This window comes from Diachasmimorpha longicaudata, chromosome 2, assembly GCF_034640455.1.
Source record: "Diachasmimorpha longicaudata isolate KC_UGA_2023 chromosome 2, iyDiaLong2, whole genome shotgun sequence".
Lineage (NCBI taxonomy): Eukaryota > Metazoa > Arthropoda > Insecta > Hymenoptera > Braconidae > Diachasmimorpha > Diachasmimorpha longicaudata.
The window spans coordinates 10,083,968-10,099,820 of record NC_087226.1 but is presented as its reverse complement, the minus strand read 5'-3'; the positions used below and the strand labels follow the sequence as shown (position 1 = coordinate 10,099,820).

The following is a 15,853-nucleotide window of genomic DNA, read 5'->3' as shown; positions in this document are numbered from 1 at the left end:
CCCTCCTCCAAATGTCTAACAATTCTGTTACTCTTTTTGTTATTTCTTTGTCTCTTTCTCTCTCCATTCGCTGGCTCTTCACTCTTTTGGATTTTTCTCTTTTCACGAGGAGACGACCACCAGACTTGATGCTCGACGTTCTCCAATAAAATGGATTATTCCCTTGTGTTTACGATTATAACCATATCTCCTTCTACTTGTACGATTTTTCGTGAGTAGAAGATTGTCGGCATTTCTCATCGTGATGTCTCATATCGGCAACAAACTTTACTGCCCACTTCGATGACGTCAGGTCCCGATTGGCTTCTGGGATGAATTCGGAGAGAGGAAAATAAATGAGTATTGGAGATTGTCGTTTTTTTAAATGAAGAGTCGATTGAGCCGATACGAAATATTGCCAATAATATTGGAGGGAAGAAATTCCACAATCTTTTATTAAAGTTGATGCGAAAATCAGGAATACTCTTGATTAATTTTTCATGCGTTGTTCTTCATTAATTTACAGTTTCGTCAATTTTTTTTCAAGCACATTTCGCTCTGGAATTATGGAAAAAACACGTCATTTTTATTAATCAATTTCTCTCCGCATAAATTAATGAAACTAGGAACCTTATGAAACACTATTTAGTCCGTATAGCATCACTCAATCCTCGTCAAAAATTTATTTAAAACCGTAATAATCCCTGAAACTTCAACAAAATAGAATTTTCCATTGAAATCACTCGTAGAAAAATCATCTTCCCAACAGTATTATTCGCAATACCAGTCAGTTATCAAACTTCCGTCAAATAACTCTGATAAACACAACTTCAGTTAACATCCCACTAACTGTGAGTAGCCATCAAGCGCAGATATACCTTCTAAAATTTAATCCCGTTGATATACATATTTCAGTTGCACCGAGCATATCCCATACCTTTGGCATCCAATGTAATTTTTGCTTTAGCAGGTAGCATACATGCAAAAGGTAAACTAAATTGATGTAACTTCACTCGCACATAAAAACTAAAAGCCCCCGTGGCACTTCGACCGACAACTTCCATTTCCGTTGCTCTTGCTCCCTCCCCCTTTCTCTCTCACTCACTCACTCACTCTTCTCTCCCTCCCCTCTGCTGTCCCATAACGAGTTTCATTCGTACGCGATATTTGCAGAGGAATAGAATAATATATACACTGCGTGCGCGAATATCGATATCCTCTCAGCATTTCTGGAGTTTCCTTCGTGGTCTGATTGCGCATCACCCTTTTCACTGCACCTTTCAATCTATATTTATATATTGTTCAGTCTTCCCTCTACGGTCGCATAAAACTAACTTTACCAATGCAAGTGTGTCTCTTGCGAATGCCTTCCCATTCTATTTTACTGGTAGTGTAATAGTGGATGTATGGGCTGGTGCTAGGGAGGGGGGGGGGGGGGCAGGAGGTATAGACAAAACGGATCAGACGAGAGTGAGGATAGGATACATATCTGGGTTACGGCAGTCGACGTATCTCTATTTTTCTGACTTCAGTATTTTTCTTTATCTTGAAATTGAATTTATCCGACTTTTAGAGAGACACTTCTGCTGGAAATCGATGCAGTCGTCTGTCTACTTAAGAAAGTGCGAGGAACACAGTCGTATGATTTTTCTTTTAATTTTTGAGATTGGAGAACAGATTGAAGAATATTAGTAGAACTTTTTAAAATTTTTTTTTCGGGATATTTTTGGTTAATATAGGGGGATATGCGTTAATTTTTTTTTAGTACAGACTAATAAAAATTGTGTGTCTGTGCCTTTTGTCATATTCTGTTGTTTCTGCTCTCAGTAGGGAGTGGAATGACTCCAGCGTAACACTGAAAACGACGCAATGAAAATGATATAAACATGATATGAATACATTAATGTAATATTCAAATTCAACAGAATTAAAAGAGGCAGAACAGAGTTAAAATTTAAACTATCTCCATATAAAGAAAAAATTGAAAAAAAATAGCAATGGAAATTCAATAATTGTTGAGGGAACACGATTTTCAGTACATTTTTATTCTGTGTCGAGGAAAAATCCCATTGACCCGAGACAATTGATTGAACGTAAAACTTACTTCTACTGAAGCTGTAAAATTCATCTAACGTTTCATAATAAATTATATCGGGGTGTATCGATAAACTACTGAACATTATGTTCAATTTTTATGAAATTGTCACTTTTTTTTCCATTAATGTTTCTTTAAAATAAACGTTAAATCACTGATTTTAATATGTGCGATCAGACCCGGAGATATATAACACAACGCATCCTCATGTTGACTTGATTATCCTGTTTCGCCACTTGTGCCCACATTTACCCCTTTAAACACTCGAGTCATAATCACTGAATGTTACGACCCCAAAATTTCACGTCAAACTTCGCAAACCAAATTTTGTAAACAATTTTCATCGTGAGATGCTAACACTTACACACACAAAGGCGTATGGTAGAGAGTAGTGCAGACGCAATGGCCGGTCCAATTCGGAAATCACTTTAAGCGACTTGACGTGAGTCTCTCACTGGCGTTAGTTTAAACTTTGTGCTTTGTACAGTGAAAGCTAACAAGGTTTTCCTGTGTGCCTCACGCTCCAGTGGTTCCTCGCTTTGCATCACACACGACTAACACTCGGATGTTCAGCTTCGTGTTTTTGTTATTTTCATATGAATTTTCGAGTATTCTTTTTGTTTATCCCTGGGTTTTTGGGGTGGGAGAGGGTTCAAAGGATTTGATGAAACGCGTGCCAATGTGTGATGCAATTTACTGGAATCCTTTTATGTATCCAAAATTAGAGTTAAAGAGTGAAGTTGATTACAGAGGATTATCTTTACCCGGATAGATGGATGATTTTTATTTTCTATTAGTCAATCAGACCTGTAAAGTTAATCACTGGAGCCACTAAATTATCCTCTGAATTTCAGTGAAATTTCGATGTCTCGATAATTGCCAAAAAATTTATCTCCATATTTATCTCCATAATTCACTAGTGAACAGTAAATATTTTCATAAGACATATTAATTCCCAGTAAATATTCATATCCTTAGTAAATATCTTCAGGGTAAGAATTTTGTATTTTCAATGCGGCGACCTAATGTGCAGAACTAGCAAATACCCCAACTTAGTATTTCTAATCCAGTCAGATGTATCCAATTCTTAATTCACTTCGATGCAAGTGTAACGAACGAGTGAATTTACCCTGGATTTTCGTTATACGACTGTCACATGACCCTTTAAAGCACATACGAAATGCGCCCATCCCCCTGGTGAATGCAACCGTCTGACTTTTGCAACGTACTTCAAACGAGGAAAATGGCACAGTGGGTAACAAGATGAAGCTGCGTTTCAATAGGACGGTACACTCTGAAAACTTTATGCACTGGTCGTAAAGCCAAACGAGTATTTCGGATATTTCGCGTTGGACTACTTCCGATGTTGCATGTACTTCTGAATATAGGGGGTTGATAAACTTTCAAAATCTACCCTTCCTGATTAATATTTCACAACGATCTCCTGTATTTTTCCTTGAGGATGAATTTTTCCGATGTAAATGTCTCCTTGATTTTTTTTTTTCATCCCCTCGGGGGATGAATTTTTCTCAAACATTTTCCTCAGCTCTCGTTCATCGTGAAAAAAAAAAAAAACACTCGCAGCAGTGAAATTCGCTGGATACATGTGTACACGTTTTCCAGAATCTCTCGCAATTTCTTCTCCTCCGATGTTAACGTCAGAAATGCTCACTTCTATTCCCCACATCTTCAAGATATTGACGCGACGTACATGTACTTCAGAGCAAAACGAGAGACGTTACTTTTTACCATGAACAAGTGGAATACGAACAATGAAGAGTTGAAATGGAGGTAAAAAAAAAAACTGCGGGGGTTGAAAAAGTCTCGGGGTCACGAGTGTTCCTCGGTTCTTTGACACGTATGTGTGTGAGTCGGCGTGAAGTGGTTACAAGAGAGAAAAAGGTGGAAATGGAGAACGGAAAAGGCGAATTCTTCCCTGAAGTTTTTACACAAACCTCGTAGGCATTTTTTTTTTTCGTCTTATAACCCACGTCTCTTTCACTTCACACACTGAGACGAGAAATAATATTTTTACAAGTGAATAAATTCCGCGAAAAATACTGCGAGTGTGAGAAAAATCGTCTCTTTCTCTCATCTCTTCTCAGTGGATGCGAATTTTTTTTTGCTTCGAGCTGGAGAGAATTTAAGGTTGACTTCGCATCATCATCCGCGGAATTTTCCTACAAATTTTTCTAACACCTCACGTACCGGATCCAAATTTACGGATGACGCAGAAATTTTCAATTGATGGACAATATATTATTAGTAATATTATTGTGCAATGGAGTGTCATCCCTTGAACGTCAACAAACTTTTCCTGAAAAAATCAGGCTATCACTCACCCCTTCGTTTTCTCCATGAATTCCGGTGGAAGTTATTCCAAAAACATCGTCCACGGTGCTATTTTCCCCGAGTGCAGTGCCGACAAGGCACATCTGAAACAAACGACCATAAATAAATGAATAACACGAAGTCATGTGAATTTCATTGTTTCCGCATCCTCCATTATCCTCTATTATTCTCTCTCAGAGAGTCTCCATGTGTACATATGCCCCTGGAATTTCTGCCCATCTGATGAAAAATGACAAAGTGAAAATTTGAAAAAAAAAGACTAAAAATCAAAATTTTTGCAAGTTGAAATCGTCAATGTCAAAGTGATTCAATTTCATTATTTCTTTCACGCTACGTACTGTTACGCGAGTGACACGAACGAGATTGCATGCAACTCGAATTGCAATTGCCGGGTTGAATCCAATTTAATTGTCTTCGCAGTTGGCTGGAAAACAGACACTTTTCGTATATATTCACCGCAAAAAGCGTTATCCACGAGTTTTAAAATAACGAGTGTATCCTCTCCAGTGGCTTAACTATTCTAGTCTGGAATAACGAGTGTACGGAATGGACTTCATAATAATGGAATGTTTAATTTTCTCGTCTCACCTGAAATATGGAGCATTCCTAATAAAAACTTCATGTTTGATTCAAACTCATCCACAATGCTTATGCATTAATCATAAAAATCGGGAAATTGGCATTGTGCCAACTCTTTGAATGAAAAACATTATGAATTTAGAAGAAAAATTTTACCATAATGTCACTTACAATTAAAAGAATCACTTAAACTTAGATTGCAATTTTTGACATTTCAATTAGTCCTGTATTACATTAAATCTCTTAATTATGAGATATTCAATTAATCAGTAATTGCAGAAAGGTCAATCTGAGATATAACTTGGCTCTCATTTTGGCCCCGTCTCCCCTTTTGTCCCTCAAAAATCCATTCGCTGTGAAATTACCCCAGTTTTTCAATACTAGCTATATTTAATCAAATCAAATATCGAAGCACGAGCAATCGCTCGGCAATGAAGGGCGCTATCTCGTTGAAAAAAAAAATTCTCTGATGTAATAAATCATATCGATAAAAATCCCCCTATAATCAAAAAAACCTATACCACGGACGACTGCCCATCCGCATTCTCAATCGCTCCGGATCCCCCAAACACTTGACTAACCCCGAAGAAATACAGCGTAAAATAGTTATAGATTTCCATTAGATCCTCATGAATTCACCCATAACCGATAGTTTGTAGTCCCTTCCACCCGTCCCCCCCCCCATCCCCTCTTCCCCCGCAAAACGATCATTAATAATCCTCCGATGGTGTTCATGATATATCTCCATGTATTTAGCTTTAGAATGAAGATTTCAAATCCAGATTGGGCACAATTTAATGAGGTGTCGAAGCACCAATTGGCGCGCTTTGCCATCACTAGTCCCTCATAATTTTCATGTTTGTATAGAATCGCGTGCCACGCATGTGGTAATCAACACGCCCGCTGCGTTTTAATTAATTTCCACGTAATTAAAGGGATGCAAGCCATTCGCAGCTCGTACGTGCTGAACCTCACGAGTGATTTTTTGGGATGAGAGGTGGATTGTTTTTTTTATTCTCTCAACGAACCTAACTGTTATTTACCCCTGTTTCTCGGGACTCCGGGGATTACGGTGGCCTGCAGGCAGAAGTGAACAGTATAATGAAGCTGGGAATTGATGAAAAGGAAATAAGTTACTGGTTTAAATGTTTTTTTTTTGTGACGGATTAGGTAAAATGAATGTTCTCTATTGATTGGATAGTCGGAGGGAGTTTTAAGAATTTTTTTTAAACCATTCAATTTAAAGAATTACATTTCTGTTGAAATATTTGTCGAACTTAGGCAATTTCAGCATTTTTTTTTACACATTTGATTAAAATCTGTTGCGGTGGTGTTGTGGTACTCCACAAATTTATTTGACGATAGTAAAAATTGATAATTCACATTGATAATCATTGCAGATAGTGGCGCAGTGTAAACCAAAAAATGTAGAAATTCCCTAATAAAAACTCCCGATTTCACCGGAGATATTTATCGAGTCGGTGGTCACGAAGGAAGTGAAAGAAAGGCTTTTTTTTTGGGCAGTTCCCTACGGTTTCCGGTACTTGGAGTGCCGCCAATTTCGTTTGCCATATCTTTTTTCCATTCCCATTCCCAAAAAAAAAAAATCACGAAGAAAACTTACGCACGATCGAGTTCACGCTTGGACTAGCACTTCTGCCAAAAAATGTGTGCAGAGTTCTGATAAATGTAGAAATAGCAAAACTCATTTGGCTGAAAGTTATTTCCACTCTAACGCATTTCATTGCACTCTGAAAATTTAGTACTGATTATTCAGGGGATTTGGAACTGATCGAAATGATTTGTAAAATTATTGCGAGTAATTTAAAAAAAATTCTATTCTTTGCACACACGGATTGGCACATATCATACACTTTCGATTCTAGGACATGTCCATTGGTTCAGAACTTTCATAGTTGAAAGCCGATATCCGGTGCCAAGTGACACTGCTCTCCGGACGCAGTTGAAAATTCACCTGATGAGAAATCGGTTAGCGAGTCTCTCGATGTTTGACCCTTTTACCGGGGTATAGCAAAGGTCATCACAAAGTAGAATACAATGTTATTATGTTCGTGACATGCAAACGTTTGCTGAAAAGAAATTATACTGAGATTCGAACAATTCTTGAGGTAAATGTGCACATGGACGTTCGCATGCCAGTCGCTGCGGGGTTTCAGGCGTTTTGACAGTGCTAGGAATTTTCTGAGAGTGAAATATGATGACGGTTATTATGTCAGGCTTAGAATATTGATAATTCATTAGGAAAAGTCTTCAAAGAAATTTTTTAAACATGAAAAAAAAAATAATTAATGAAAATCAAGGTCAATGTTCAATTCCGACTGTTTGTTAATATTTTTTTTGGAAATTTGGGCATTTTCGCTCTCTTATTCATCTGGGTGCAAATCTTGGAGGGGAAAATTTCATTAAAATTACTAGCCCCTACGTGCTGCCCTGCTTTATCGATCGCTATTTATTAACTGTATCAGTAATTGCATAAATCACATACCGGAAGTAATAAGAAAAATTATAAGTGTCGAATTGAAATAAGTGGCACACCATGCGCTATAATAAAGGCAAAAAACAGATATCGATTCAAGGAACAGAAGAAAGCTTGGAATAAAATCAACACGTGAAAATGAAAGGTAAATAATGTAGTAAATTCATTATGAGAGGTCATAATTAATGAGACTTAAGCTGAAGATGGAAAGTAGAGCTGAAATAAGAAGGAATAAAGCAGAACCATGAACATGAATTCATTTTCTAATTATTCCTGAAATAATAGTAATTGTCATAATTAATTTCACTCTCAGGCGTATTTGTGATTTCGCAATCTTTTTACAGAAATATTCGACTAACAACATCCCGTAGAACAATAGATACTACAATGGACATGAGACTAAACCATTCACGAATAATATTATCATTCACAATCTCATATTCCATCAACTTTATACGCCGGTGTTAATGAATTACAGTCATATACTTGAGATCTGTTCCATGTACTGGTAAGAGGGAATATTTGAACAGTTCATTAAGATACAGAAGTCCTCCATTACATGGGAACAGAACAATACTCAGGCGGCCATTCCGGCAAATACTGCGTTATCTTTTATTTTTCATACTGATATTCCTACGATTTGCTCCGTAAAAATTCTCTATTCGTTCGTTCCTTCATCGCTATTAGGGCAAAAATGTGAACAAATAATTTACTAAATTCCCAAAAATTGCTGAACCTTTGAAAATTTTTTTGGAGCGGCACAAAAGGTCAGATTTTTTCTGAGATTTCACTTCTTCAAGATTAATCATGCGACAAAATTATTTTACGGGTTTTTAAATAATTTATTGAACGAAATTAATTTATTGAAATCTGATCAATAGTTTAAATTGAAATTTCCCGGATAATTTCTCTCCAATTTTTCCGCTTGGTATATCAAATCCCAGACTTTATTACAATTAACAATTGTCATTAATTCCCTAATCATGGCCACGTAAATAGATCATGATCATGACCACACGGTGGCTCGACACAGTTGTATTTTCATAATGGGCGGAGTGAATCAAAATTAATGCACATGCTGCCGCTGGCCAAAACCTAAAGACAAGAACGTATGCAGATGATGCCAAGACCCACTAGATGAAATACTTTGAGCCTTGTTTATACAGCAGCTCAGAATATTTTCTTTGAATTATACAAATGGAACTTCATTAACCCACTGTACAAAATATTTTGTTTCAATTTATCGAGGTAATTAGGGGGCTGTCTACTCTGGAAGAAAAAATAAGCGAGACGTTCTAGGGTTATTAATTTTAATTGCCAACATGATGGTAATATGATGGAGTCAGTAGAGCGAACAGTAATTTTCAAATTTGTGTTGATAATATCTACACTGACTCGTGATATTTCCAGCCGTGTTATTCTACAAATATTGAGCTTGCAGTGGGTGTACGGAATGTTCAGAGACAATGAGCCGATGGTGAATGATAATATTGGTAAATTCTGGTGTTCTTGGTGCATAGCACAATTATTTTGGGAAGTCGATGGAGCTTCTACAGGAGTAGGGGGAACTATGTAATAGTTGTCGATTAGTAGTCGTTATATAACAGCAGATAATATCGTTCACACGTATTTCTCAGGACTTGTTGCAAATTTTTTTTCGATCATACAAATATTTAATAACAAATCATTCCCATGAGAATTTCTCATTTCTAAATTCTCGACTTATTCCATAGAGAGATTGTTGAAAAATCCAAATAATTTTTGTATAAATTGTTTATAATTTAGAAATAAGAGGAAGATCGACAGATCACGATGAAATTTTTCTTGTCCATCTAACAAATTTTTACTCCCCATCTAAGTGGGATATCGTGATGTGTGAGAATGGCTTAAATCACCCACGAACCATAGTCCCACGGGGAAAAACCCCAGGAATACCCTGCCCGTATCCGCTACCACCCAAAACCCCGATCTCTTCCACCCCCACCTGTCCCCCTCCCTCCTCAAAAAAAAAAATGAAAAATCACTCGAATAATTAAATTTGTCGTTCTTCAGCGATAATCTGGTGGATAACATCACACAACTGAGACCCCCCAGGTCATGGTTTTCAGGTACCAAACCACTTTCAGCCCCTTGTTACCCCCATTCCCAATATCAATTTCCCTCAAACGCCGGCGTCAACCCGCCCCCTCTCACACACCATCAGAAAAAAAAAAACATTTCCCATCAATCAATCTCTCGGATGACCGATAAATTATCATCAAATTGTTCGAAAATTGTTTCCCACTGTTATCTTCTGCGCACGTATTATTCCTCCGGAGAAATACGAAACACCGCAGGGTGCCAGCCTCCTGTTCCCCCGATGCATTTACGACAAAGCCTCGGCCTCCAGGCATATACATATATATATATTTTTTTTCTCATTTCACTCCGAAAAAATTGATTTTCCATTCGATTCTTTCCCGGTGGAGATGAAAGAAGAACAAAGGAGGAATAAGGGATGGTAAAACCTTGCCAACTTGGCCCCGTGTTTCGTGTATGCGCTCGGCTAATTGGATATTTGCATATCGCATTTCCATTCCTTTAACGTTTGACTGAACTTTCTAGTGAACGATGTAAACCAGGAAATTGAAGAAAATTCACGGGATAGTCGAAATGAAGATAATAAAAAATTGAATTCAACCATTTCCACTGGAGATACTTCCTCCAGTCCTCTACAATATTTCTTTTCCATTATGGGGCTGATGAGGGACAGGGAAATGTAAGGGGGTATGGAACAGTGGAGGATGAATGGGCCTCAGGAAATATCCCTCGAATGTCACTCGACGTCAGTGACTCTTCCCTTTTTCTTTTATTTCCCGTAACTTTCAGGTATGTCGTAAAAGGCAAGAAGATAAGGATCTTGGGCGCGATCTGTCGCGCCTACCTGAAGGCAATACAGCCCATTACATGGATATGGGCGGGAGGGAAATGTGTGGGGAGCGTTGTTAACCAACTGCCATGTTTGGAATTTTATTTGTCTCTGGGACACGAGATTTTCGGAAAATTCTGGAGAAGTGGTTGTAAACTTTCTCAATGGGCTCTCTGGTATTGGGTGAATATTCGGGGTGAACTGCGGATACTGGGAAATTTCTATTGTAGACGATGCGAGAGGGTCTATTCTTCTGTTATTTTTCTCGTGATATGTTACTCGAAAATTGTTATTAACCGGATTTTTCAGGGATTGAAAATAAGATGGAATCATTTATTCATAAGTAAATCATGAATATTTTGAATACATACTTATGATTGAGGGTTGAAGAACAGGTGATTATGAAATGATTTTTCACTGGAAGTGAATATGGCTTTAACAATTTTTTTTCCCTCGTCAACTTGACAATTCCAACGAAAATACTCCATCATCCTGACTAATACGTGGGATACATCACTTAGCACATTGATAATTGAATTCAGTCATCTAAAAATCCACTTAAAGAAACCCCTTCCACCTTCCTCATCCATTAATCGATTAGATCTCACATTGAACCAATAGCCTTGGAGAAATCGTTCAACCCCTTGAATAAAATCCTCCCGATATGATCAGCCCCGTTGATAATAGCCACCGGCACCCACATCCCACTCCCTCTATTCTATATATATTTCTCTCTCACTCCCTGTATTAATGCATCTCGCAAGCGAGGATAATCCCGGCTTCCAAGAAGTCATAAATTTCAATTTGAAGCTGGGCACGAGAATGAACAAAGTAGGGTATTAGAACACTGTATTGAAAAAGTATTGAAATTAAGATGCTCATGAAGAAAATTAGAAAATTTCCTAAAGACGAATCGGAAATATTTATCAAAAATTTTTCAACATTGAAAACACCAATGTAAAACAATTATGTTGACCGGTTGTCCGAGTGGTTGGTGGTCCTTCAAGAAAAACACCACGTTCTGTAAATCGTGGAAATGTGACCCGTTGGCCAGTGGCGGTTACCTCCCACCATCGAGTTCCTCACCACAGCCACCAACCGACATGAAAACAAATTTTACTGCCCAATTAGGTGGACTAAACACCACAGAATTCCACCCCGTGGATTTTCAAATTTATAATCCAGACTTTTCTCGTTTTATCCTCAAAAACCACTTTTCCATCGGTAAAAATAAAGGACACCCCCTGTGCACACGGGAGGAAATGTCCCTTAAGCCGAGAAACATTGAAATTTATTTCTCAATCGTTTGTCACAACGTTCACATACGCGAGAAGTGAAGATACAGTAGAATCTTTCTTATCTTATATTTGTGGTTTTTGAGCGAATATATACGAAATGTGAATGGAGATATTATTCATGAAAATTCGTAGTCACTCATTGATTTACATTGAACTAAATAATTTATTTAACACTATTAAATTATTATTTTATTCACATTTATACATAAATGGAATTTTTCCATTAATTTCAAATAATTGATTTATTTAGAATTGTTTTCTTCGCGTGCTGCTTAGTTTTGTTATATTGTGGTAAAAGTATGAAAGGGATGAAGTATCTTGACAACCATTCTCTCAACGTACATGCAGAAGTTTCCCAGTGATAATGCGATGAAACTTTGAGTTTGGAATATAATACACAGTTGGAATCTTGGAAACGTGGCTCTTCGACTTATTTGGTCGTACACACCGGGACTTCCTAAACTCCCGAAAATCGAATCTATGTTGCTCAGTGAGTGGGGAGGGTATGAGGAGGCTATGCATAAATTATTGAATGAACTGTCTCAGAATCTGTGGGGTAACAATTGAAATTGTTTCGTTGAATAGAATATTCTGGCTTCAGTTCTAAGGGGATTCACGTTTTTTTTTTGTTGTGGATGGAATGCGCGGATTCTGGAGTGTGGAATATTTTTGGAAAGTTTGAATTTCATAGTTGGAGAAAAGACGAAACTTTCATTGAGGATGAGAGTAGTATTGGATTTCATGTGGGAAGAGAGAATCGTTAAAGATTTTCGGATGAAAATGTATCTTTTGTTTTAATTTTCTTAGAAACTCCAGCAGTTTCATGTTTCTAACATTAAATTTGTCAGAAAAATTGATTCTAATTCCAAAGGTTAATCATTCTAGGGCAATTAATCGAAGTCTAGAAAATTGAGAAAGTTTAAGTCGCTGCGAACAATGACATGTCAGCGATTTACGACGAAATTTTTATTTTTTTCTCGTCCATCAGAAAATCCAAGGATACGCATTTTCCCCATTTGACGATTGAAAATGAAGAGTAATATAGTTTCATTTCGGTATTCTAGGCCAGAGTAAGTGCAAATGCATTGGTGAAAGCTCGTGCCGAGTCATAACGGAAGTGTTCCTGATGGAACTCCACTGAAAATAAATTTGCGGGAGTAACGCGATCGGATAAGGGGTCAATGAAGGAGCTCTCTATTGCTACCAAATTGCTTTTCGATCCATCGATATGATAACGTTGGCCAGGGTTACACGCCAATTCCCCTTTCGGCATTTACACCAAACGATTTAGGGTTTAATCAGTGTCCTTTATTATCTGAGGAGGCATCGTTACCTCGTTTTACGGTGCTTCGAGAAATTCTTTGGGGTCACACGCGATGAATTAGTTGGACGTTATCATCAGAAGACAATACGAACGATATATTTGTTATGGGCTCTCTCCTCCTGTACGTACTTGTCGCTTTTATATCCTCATAAATCCTTCTTTTTCCTTTCATATTAGTTGAGGTCTTCATTGAGACAATGAAAATTCAAAAAAATCGAATATATATTCGGATTAAATTCTTAAACTGCACTATTTATTTTTGTTATTCAAATGTGGGGATATTTATGTTCTAAAAGCTCTGGAACTTCGCACGATAAAAATATTGGATAACAATGGGCAAACCCTCTCGGATATCCAGTTTTTTTGGGAATAATTTCATGAAAATATTTGAGGGCATTTTAAAACTGGAAAAAAATTGGAATTCTCAAATTGATCAGCCGCTCACCACAATGAGTATTTTTCTTCAATATCTTTTGCTTTCAATATATTTTTACATTCACTCTCTCCAATTTCCGGGAATAAAAGAATGAAAAGAGCTTGTTGAATTAATGCCCACGAACGAGGGTATTATTTTTGTATACCGTAGAAAAATCCATTCAAGGGTTCATGAGTCTTGAAAAAAAATTGCTAGGATCAGCGGTTGCAAATGGCCCTCTACAAATTCCCAGCTAATGAGTCTTTAATTACGAGTCATCGTTTTTGAATTACCCAACAAAGATCAAATCTAAAAGAGGATTCAATCGCTGATCACAAGCATTTCATCATTGACATTTGTGCCAACTCATTTGATATCACAAATTCTTATTTTATGCGTTTCAAAACACTTTGCCAATCTCAATGATTTATTCCCAAATAAATACACAACTCATTAACAGAAGTACAAGTACCAGCGTACAGGGACAACCAAGTGTTCATGCTGTACTCGAGAAAATTACGTAATGAAATTATAATTACCTCTTGTTTTCGATTGCTAGATTAACGATAGCAATTAGGGTCTCACTCAGCCGCATTTAGCTACTCAGCATTCTAGCGAATGGAGCCGGGGGACAAATTCGCAATGGGAAAGCAACACATGTGGTCACGCGCACCACTGCTGCATTAAATTGATCTTCCACGAATTGGCGATTCACAGCTCAACTACCGCGGGATAATTGGATAACTGAAGCATCGCTAGATCTTTATTCTATACCAGAGCTACTGCTGAAAATTCCTCTGAATTTTTCAAAAATCAAACAGACACGGAGACAAAATTCGTTTTTCTCTCCAAAAAAAATCGGACTCTACATTAAAAGTCTTCGAAAAAACATTCCTCTAGTTGCATAAAATATTGATTTTTCAATCTCGAAACTCCCTGACATTCACCGTCCTAAGAAGGAGTCCATATAAATTCTCATTCTGAATTATCAGTGCGTGAGGTGGATAGTATATGGCCCAGTTTCCCTCGAATAGTCGTCCCCTCTAGAGTGCACGAGGGTATGAATTTTTTCTTCGACTGCATTCAATCGGATTTCTTGCAGACTCCCAGTAAAACCCAATTTGGTGGCCTCTCGAGGATACCGTCCCTGCGAACATGACCTGCGTTGGTGAAACCAAAGGATACTTTAACCCCTTGGCTCAACCGCAATAAAGAGCCCACATTCACTGCTCTAATTTAAAATGTCATTTCTTATTTTTCATGATGATGACATTCACGATTCAGTAGTTTAAATCTTTCACTCACATGAGTAGTATCTGGCAATCTACGAGGGATGTCTCATTATGAGAAAAATTGAGAGATTATTTAATGGCAGGAAAAATAGTTTGCACCTTCAAGCGAACAATTTCCAATAATTTACGTAATTCCGTAATGACTATTAATTCCTTCGCGATCAATACCTTAGAACATACGGGAGATAATGACATTTTCATCGTTACCTCTCATGTAGACCCAATTGAGGGGTATGATACAGATATCTGGTTGAAAATTTGACTATCTCTCTAAGAATTGGAGATATTCTGCTAAAAATAGTCGAGGTCTCCGTCGATTTGAACCGAATTACTAATTTCACCGCTGAGTTAATTCATTAGAAACATGAGAAACTAGGAATTTCGCCTGTGGAAGGAACACTTGCGATAAAAAAAAGTAAATGTTCATTCCCCTCCGAAACTCCATCTACCTCTTATAGATCCACAAAAGTCTCAAACTCAAGAGAGAGGACAACCATCTAAAGCTTAGCCCACGATAATGAGATTTTCCCCTGAAACGAGCCCTCGTAAGGTGATAACTTGAGTTTCCCTTTATTTCAAATATCACTGTTATGGCTGGTGTCCCCAGGAGAGCATGATCCCCTAGATTACGCGAACGAAACAACATTCCGAAATATCTTGTTGAGATTTTTCCTCTCATACTGGTGGTAGCTTGTGCTCAAGCTGATGGTAAAATAAAGGAGACAAATTTGGGGATGAGTAAAGTCATTTAATTTTGCTGGTAGTTGTGTTTTACACTGAAGAATCTCATCTCTTTGCTATGTACTAATTTCTGACACTTGAATTTGACGTATGGGATATGTATTCGATGTGTCCACTTCATAAAAACCACGTACAAATACACGTTAATCAACGAGAAGGGTAATTGTGTCCAAAGAATGCAAATTATCAATTAATATTCGGAATATTCTGATGTTAAACATAAATGTTCTTCAATTATAAATAATCCACCTAATTCGTATGGCTTTTCTTTTCTCGGTTCATCAATTTTCCAATGTGATCCCTAGGCTAGAAGGAAACCCCGTAATTTAATGAAATAAAAAATGTCTGATATAATTTTTGCGACGTTATCGAG

General features: G+C 37.4%; 2 protein-coding genes across 5 annotated transcripts in view; one reads left to right on the top strand and one right to left on the bottom strand.

The window, feature by feature from the left end:
* Nucleotides 1–15,853, top strand: part of LOC135173056 (peptidyl-alpha-hydroxyglycine alpha-amidating lyase 1-like) — a 122,137-nt gene that overhangs the window by 51,094 nt on the left and 55,190 nt on the right. The gene's annotated exons all lie outside the window — the stretch shown is intronic.
* LOC135173041 (protein madd-4) overlaps nt 1–15,853 on the bottom strand; it is an 85,898-nt gene that overhangs the window by 31,847 nt on the left and 38,198 nt on the right. For all 4 annotated transcript variants that reach the window (XM_064139621.1, XM_064139622.1, XM_064139623.1 and 1 more), the window contains one exon: nt 4,417–4,509. In XM_064139621.1, the coding sequence (XP_063995691.1) occupies nt 4,417–4,509 (93 nt within the window). The remainder of the gene's footprint in view (nt 1–4,416; nt 4,510–15,853) is intronic.